The sequence below is a fragment of the Pungitius pungitius genome, chromosome 11, assembly GCF_949316345.1.
Source record: "Pungitius pungitius chromosome 11, fPunPun2.1, whole genome shotgun sequence".
In the NCBI taxonomy this organism is placed as follows: Eukaryota; Metazoa; Chordata; class Actinopteri; order Perciformes; family Gasterosteidae; genus Pungitius; species Pungitius pungitius.
Window position 1 is genome coordinate 1,009,352 of NC_084910.1, and position 8,228 is coordinate 1,017,579.

Sequence of the window (8,228 nt, forward strand, 5' to 3'; positions counted from 1 at the left end):
GTGGGGCACGGCGAGCAACACCACTCCGCATCTAACAGATTTGTTGCTCCCAGGCAGCCCTTGTGGGCGCTTCATTGATATCATTAAGTCGCCATATGTTTCGCTAATTCACCGCAGTTTTCGGATGCCATGCATAATAAGACACGCTCACCGTGAACTCGCTTGTGACACTGTGACAGGCCGGAAAGAATTCTGCTCTCTCCCCTTTCGTCTCCGGTGATTGTGCGTGTCGACGGGTGTGAATTTCTAAAGTAGTGATCTTTTTCTGGGATAGTTTTGTTTCTCTTTCCTTGTGTGCTGTCCTTCACACTAAAGCAAACATTCATGCACGGTGAAAGTCGGACCAGAAAGGGTCATCTCTTTCTCTGATGGTGCAGCTCATTCAATGTTGACAATTCCTTCACATTTTTTATATTACATATCAAATCCAATTTTCAATACGCAATCAACCAACACAACCAATACTTCCACAGCTTTTGTTTGCACCCATTTGTAAGCTTCAAGTCAACCCAGCATGTTTGAAGTGCTGGGAAAAGATTCATCACAGAGTCTCATTTGTAACATCATTGACACATGGCATAATGACCCTTTGGCAGTACAGAGTAATGGGTGGCTTTGCCCTTTAACCCGTCCAATGAACACATTTAGTTTAGGCCGGCGCTCAGTGATTTATTTCTGACAACATTATGGCTCCTGAAGTCGTAGAGCCGGACACATTCGGCATTGAATGGGACAATCATTAACTAGGCAGGACACAGTTCACTTTCACTCTCATTCCACCCTGTGAAGTTATTCAGAATTTGCACAGCTTGTAGATTTCTACTGGTTTATGGAGAGAAACTAATGGGACTACATTAACCGCAACTCAAATAATGCCTTCTCCCTGTGACGTTGAGTGTTTAGATATTTTCTAAATGTATTAACTAGAATAGTTTCCACCAAATGCATGTTTATTTAGCATTTATTAGCGCATTAGACATTCAGTTTGGTAGAAAATGCTGTCTGCATTTCACCAAAACAGAAACCAGTAATGCCTCCTACTGAGCATAGCTACTCAACAGCTGTCTTTGTGGAGAAGTGGAAGAAGCCAGATGTAAGGTAGCGTGAAGGTGGTGGAGCAACAAGGGAAGCGTAGGAAGAAAGAGTACCCTAAACAGAAAATACAGAGATAGACTCCAAGAGAGAGAACAGAGGGAAGAAACTGCAGAATGGGTTTAGGTGTCTACAAACAAATCAACACATCTATCACCCGGGGCCTCCTGTAAGGGCCATCGGGTCACCGGTGTGTTTGCAGCGACGCCATCACTCACTCAGAGTCGACAGGCCGGCCATTCTCAACCCACCACAGTCTGCTTTTCCAATCCAGGCAACAAAGCCCAGGCCCTGGCACTGTCTGTTTAGCTAGAGGGGGAAACTGTCAGGAAAAGTAAGACGAACGATCCGCCCTGATTGACTATTTCCTTAGATACTGAATCAATGGGCTTATTATCACCAGCAATTACAGTACTAATACAAACAGATGCTTGGGGAAAGACATCTGCTTAGAGAGATGGGACGACTAGATTCCTAGTCAATAGAGTGAAGGAAGCTCCGCTCTCACTGGCTCTTAACAGAGGTATTTGTATTCATGGGAGGCCCATGAGCCAATACACAACTGTGCAAACAAATATACAGCTGTGGCTGGAAAAACTGAACTGGCACAAAGCGAAATACAGCAGTTTTTCCATTGTCATCAATTTACTCATTTTCAATCCATTCAAAAATATCAAGGAATTACTTTTAAATAGCCACTTTATTGAAGAGACAGGGCGGATTTATATTTAAAAAGGACATTATAATTTGTTTATAAGTTAAATTCAATCAATTAAATGTTGTACTCCTTATAGCTTTGAAGTGCCCATTATTCTTCTAGAGTTTGAAAGACGGGCCCTCACCCTAACACCTCACCCACCAAACCTCACCCACCAACCCTCACCCTCCAAACCTCACCCACCAACCCTCACCCACCAACCCTCACCCTCCAAACCTCACCCTAACACCTCACCCACCAACCCTCACCCTCCAAACCTCACCCACCAACCCTCACCCTCCAAACCTCACCCACCAACCCTCACCCTCCAAACCTCACCCACCAACCCTCACCCTAACACCTCACCCACCAACCCTCACCCTCCAAACCTCACCCACCAACCCTCACCCACCAACCCTCACCCACCAACCCTCACCCTAACACCTCACCCTCCAAACCTCACCCACCAACCCTCACCCTCCAAACCTCACCCACCAACCCTCACCCTAACACCTCACCCACCAACCCTCACCCTCCAAACCTCACCCACCAACCCTCACCCACCAACCCTCACCCTCCAAACCTCACCCACCAACCCTCACCCTAACACCTCACCCACCAACCCTCACCCTCCAAACCTCACCCACCAACCCTCACCCTCCAAACCTCACCCACCAACCCTCACCCTCCAACCCTCACCCACCAAACCTAAGGCGGTCTTTAATTCTAGTTCACTAGTTCTAGTTTTTCAGTGATCTACTTTAATGGTTTTGGAAAATAAACGTGCTGTTAGGAACTACTACTGCTGTTGTTAACCTCGCATAATCCAACCACGGCAAAATATTTGACCAGGAGACCAAACATGGCCGTCACGTCACGTCTTGTTGCAGGAGAATAGAAAAGCAACTTGCTCCGCTTCACTTCCTTATTATGATGTGATTCAGTCCACGGACCTCTACTAAGAGCCCCGACAGAGACACAATCCTTTTTAACACTTTCCGCTCTCTCCCATTATCTGTCTCCAACAATGGCCTCGGCTCAACACCTCTCCTCCCATTGCTGTGACAGTGAAACCAGTCTATGGAGTTTCAAAGGGGAGTGAGGCATATCATTGGAGCTCAGGCCTTGCAAACAGCAAGAGGGCCTATTCAGCGTGGGCTCTGATGGACGTGGTGCCACTTGAAGAGGACATGCTTGACTTGCCGGTCCCTGACAACCGTCTGTGTTTGCCAGGTGGAGCATTGAGGGGCTGTGCCGTCCTTTTTGTCACGGTCTGCTCCGTTGCCGTTTCCACGCTGCAGGGCCCTCGCTATATAGCACCATGGCTAGCTCGCTCGCTAGCTCCACGCCTGAGCAGGTAGCCTCAGGAAGGTAGCCGTGCAGAAAGGACCGTCCCCTTTTTCCTCTTTCTACGCCGTTTCTCACATTTAATTATCTGATTTCTTCTCCTCCCATGGCTTGGAGGAGAAAAGAATTGCCCCTCACGCCGCCCTGGTGTGGAGAGGTGTTGATTGTTCTCCTTAAAGCCCACAGTGGAGTGAATGAAAGGACACCTTCTTGTTTCACATCACATATTAGACTGCTGCGCACAGGCACGAGTGTCTGGAGTCAATGAGGACGGCATTTCAGCCGTGTCACCACAGAACATCCAACAGAAGGGGAAATCTTTATTTGAGGTCTGTTTGCTCTAGAAACCAGACTTTGCATCCATCATTTAACTTTGTGGATTGTGATAGTGTTCTCTATGGAATTGGATATTAAGATAACCTCAACATCCAATGGGCAGAAAGCAATTGGAACCAAGCTGTATCTGCTTTCAAGTTAAACATGTGATAACGTGACCGATGTTGTCACCTCGACAATGTTCGATGCATCACATTTTATGTTTAATTATTAAAGCCACTGCTTGCTCCATACAGTGCTCGTTCTATTGTCTTATTTCTGTATCTTGAGATTTTGTCGGGCAACCTTCTTTAGTTTCATTCTGAAATCACACTGTAGTGACCTAAAACATGAGCACATCAGATGAATAGACCCAGAGGAAAATAAACCCCCTACTTATGTGGCGATTCCATTTGAAAATCACCTAATTATGTGATTATGTCATTAGAAATAGGGGGTGTGTGCATTTCAAAAGCCCCCAGTGAGTCTGTCTGTGAAATAAAAGACGCAAAAGGACATTACAGGTAATTAATCCATTTAACTCCCCAGTTCCAGCTCCACATGCCACAGCAGACAACACAGCGGTCCCACAGAACGAGCCGAGGAGGGAAAGAATGCCAGTGGATTGCTTTACAGGAGTAGCCCTTTGAAATATATACATAAACGACAAACGCACCTTTCTTCTGAAGCATTAGGCGCGTCCCTTTTCCCCATCTCTCTCTCAGACTTTATGTAGCAGTAATTATGGGTTTATGAGGGTTAGGTACTGTACCCAGAATAAGACAGAACAAGTTGCTGGTTAATGAAGGCACGCGGATGCCAAGGGTACCAATGGTGTAGTGTATATTGTGTTCTGCACTGTATCTACCCAGGTTACTATCTTAGACTCTTTAAAGATAAAACTGATGATTAATGTACGATTCCTGTGATGTAATGCTATAATTTACCGGCTGGGAAGTAATACGAGCTGAGACAAAAACAAGGTAGAATCCTTTGTTTTCTTGAGACATCCCACAGAGCATTGTGTTGCTCTTCCATAATATAAGCACGTGGAGCTTATTTGCTGGCCAATCAATGGACCTGGAATATCAATAACACGCATAGATATTCAATATTTAATTCTCTAAATGCAACTGGTTTGCTCTGCAGCTCAGTTAATTAATGGGAGCTGATTTATCGCAGGTCAGACAACAGAAATGTGCCCTGCAAGGTAAATAACAAAGATTAAATTACAAACAGTTATATATCGCCACAATCGACAGGATTTATGATATAGGTTCCAATAAAATGGTGGTTTATAAATCTTAATGGTGCTTGTTATTAATAAGGCCTTGAGGGTGGAAGGTGCAGTGTGTACAGTTTGATAATGATGTAAGAAACACAATGCATGATTGTTAATGTGCGGGGTTGTCACTCACTGTTCAAGAGTTATTACAACAAATTGTAATCATTTGACTTTTGTGTATTTCCGTCTAGAAATAAAATATAATATATCATACGGATCATCATAATGATATTAAAGCATTGTCCGTGCAGATGTAGCACAGAAGGGTGTGACTACGATACAGTACAGCCAAGCCTCGATTAAAGCCTCCTCTGTGCTGTCATAATTCACAGTGGCTGTCCTTGTCAAACCACCAAGCCTGAAGATAAATATGTCATTTTTTATGGCCCCCCATCAGAGTCCCGAGCAGATTCATTTGAGAATAAAAACAGGATTCTCTCTCCCAGTAAATCCATCAGGGTGATGAACAGTCATTTAAAGTGAGTGCACAGCTGTTGATATTTGACTTTATGTGTAAAGTAATTATATTGGAGGAGGCTCCCACTGAAAGTCCAATACTTGAAGCAGGGTAAGTGGGCTGGACACAACAACGAGTTCACTCTACCATGTCAGTAAATACATTTACAGGAGATTTTTTCACAATCAAAAGCAAGACAACATTTTTTTAAATCATATTAGGAAATGCCTGCTAGAAAGTTGATATTACTTTTGGATCATTGAGAAAATTAATATAACATATAAATAGTATACCTGACACCCCAAGAAAAAGTTTAAAATCCTTCGATGTGCACTACTTAGCAATGATGAACCGCCCAAACCACAGGCCTCAGCGTGTCTGCAGGTGCATTTCAGAGCCAAGCTCCAACAGATTGGCAGAACAGTGTGGTGTAGGCCATTTGGCACAGACTACAGTTTACTCCTTGCTCCATAGGGAGAGGCTCCTTGACCTTATCCCTCACAATCTCCCTCTATAACCCATGGCATACAAGATTTACATCTTCATAAACCCTTATCTTTAATTATGTTACCGCTCTAAAACCGTGTAAATCACAGCCAAACGAAGTCCTATTGGTAAACATGGCAAGGTCATGATATTTGGACTTTGATGGATTCCTACTTCTTTGAATGCCTCGGTCTTGTTCTTCTCATCATGTGAGCATTTTGGCTCTGCTTTGACTCAAAATGCTAAGAAGAGATGGTCATTTAGAGCAAAAGGACCCGCTGAAGACTGGTGGTAGACTAAGACGCCACCTAATAGACAGCCGGCTGACATTCTGGAAAGTAAGTTAGGAAGGTGGAGGAGAGAGATTTCTTCTCTCGTGTCTCGACGCAGCTATACCGCTCACCTTGCAGTCCCTCTTTATCACTAAGTCTCTCTCTATCTCTTTCTAACTCTCACTTTAACACCTTTTCACTCACGTTCAGCCTCCTGTCAATTCGGGTCCTCTTTCAATCTCCTTACCGGCTCTCCCTCTCTAATACTCTGAAAACTGCTCTTTCTGCACCTCATTCTCTCCTTGAACGCGCTCTCTAGCGTTTGCCATGCAGCCCCAGTGACTGCTGGGCTGTAAAATGGCCCTATGAGTGAGAAAGAGTCTGAGAGAGAGTGTTAGATTCTTGACAGCGGGGTCTCCCATTATCTCTGTAATCTGGTGGTAATTAGAATTAGTGCTCTGGCACCCCCAGGCCGGGGCTTTCAACACACCACAATGTCTGGAATGACCTGGAGGTACACTCCCTGCAGAACACACGCACACACACACACACACACACACGCACACAGACACAGACTCCTTGACCTAGCCCCCGCTCTGTACCCCTCTCTCTCAGTGCCTACTATGAAAACAAAAATTAAAATCCCTCAAACGCCACATTTGAATCGCCAAATGTGCATGCACTTAGTCGCGTACACGCGTTCCTAAACCGCAACCCCCACTTAAAGCCCCCACCCTCGCCCCTGGGCGGTGCGCAGCTGAAGGTAACAGCGGGTCACTGGTGCTGGTGGTGTGGAGCTGAGCCTTCGCTGCCCATTAATCTGCGGCTAATTAGAATGCTCGAAAGACCCCTTAAGAGAGACGTTAGCGGCCTAATTATGCCATCAGCCGGCTAGCGCACTATTAAAGGGAATTGATAAGTAGGAGGGAAGCAGTGCAAACGCGAGGCCTGCAGAGCCGGAGCAGAGCTACGCTTTCCAGAGGCCTCCTCGTCTAAACCACAGTCCCGCCCTGTGGCTCCTGCTTAGTTCACTCACCGATGGTTTTAAAGTGACAGCCAAGTCACCGTGGTGTTTTATTGAGGCCATAGCACACTTATGATTCTAGGTGGGTGTCAGCTCATGGGGGGGGGGGGGGGAAACTGGATCACAGTACAACAGGATTCCTGCATTCAAAAAGGTACAAAAGTATCTTCCCACAGAAGCAGCAGCAATAGCTACATTATGATTGCTAAGTTGCAATAACTCAAAGCTCACAGAATCCATGCAAAGAGATGGGAATTGAACAATTCTAAATACGTGTTTGCATTGCATGTTTCCAGGTACGGTTCTATTTTTATTTGTTTTTCTAACAAAGGGAAAGCTTGCATAAAAGACAAAAACAAACAGAAAAACCTTCGAAAGGAGAAAAAAATAAACGTACAAAGTCAGTGGCAGTGTACAGTGTTCAGTGTTCAGTGTTCAGTGGCTGTTAATGCGAGTCGTGGTCGGCGGGTAGAACCTGGGCCCGGCCTTTAATCACCAACGTCTGATATGAAATGTTGTTCTGGTGTCAGACACAGCCACTGTGACCCCTGCTGCCTCCACACAATGCCTTCAGTACCCCCCCCAACCCAGTGTGCAGCTCATTCACAGAGCCTCAACGTGCATTCCAACCATTCACTTCCCCTTGGAGACCCCCCCCCCCCCCCCCCCCCCCGTCCCTCCCGTCCCTCCCTCTCAGCCCCTCATTCACTCTCGGCCTCTTTGGCTCTGTGTCTCTCCTCCTCGGTTTCCATCCCATGGAAGTAGTGGAAGCAAAGATCAGTAACAGCCAGTACAGTAGACCAAAGCAGTTTAAATAAAACAGAAACAGACTGCAGAGAAAGGCACCACACAAAACAAAGGCTGTGACACTCTGGTAAACCTGTTCTCTTATTTACTTATGAAAGGAATGTTGACTTATGCAAAATAGTATTTCTTTCTTGAAGGAAAACAGATGGATTTCATTGCTGGTAAGACACACTTACTAGATGCAGAACTAAAGTTGTTCATCTGTTTTTTCAAGGATTCAAGTACATTTAAAATGTATAATTAAATGAAATGAATTTTTAATAAAAGACCGAAAACAATTACCAAAGCAATGTGCTAGATTGCATCCCAGAATTACTTATATTTAATATAAAAGCCCCTCCGCTATACAACCTGTACCCAACAATCATCTGTGGGTTTCAGAAAAGCAGTTTGCTTCAGTGCAATACAAAATGTACTGCAATCAATACAAAACACATTTGTAAAGA

General features: G+C 45.0%; 1 protein-coding gene across 1 annotated transcript; it reads left to right on the forward strand.

The window, feature by feature from the left end:
• Positions 1-1,030: 1,030 nt before the first annotated feature.
• Positions 1,031-2,544, forward strand: LOC134132863 (uncharacterized). The gene is made up of 2 exons (XM_062565499.1): positions 1,031-1,098; positions 1,887-2,544. The coding sequence occupies exons 1-2, from the start codon at positions 1,031-1,033 to the stop codon at positions 2,542-2,544; spliced, it is 726 nt and encodes a 241-aa protein (XP_062421483.1).
• The last annotated feature ends 5,684 nt before the right edge of the window (positions 2,545-8,228 follow it).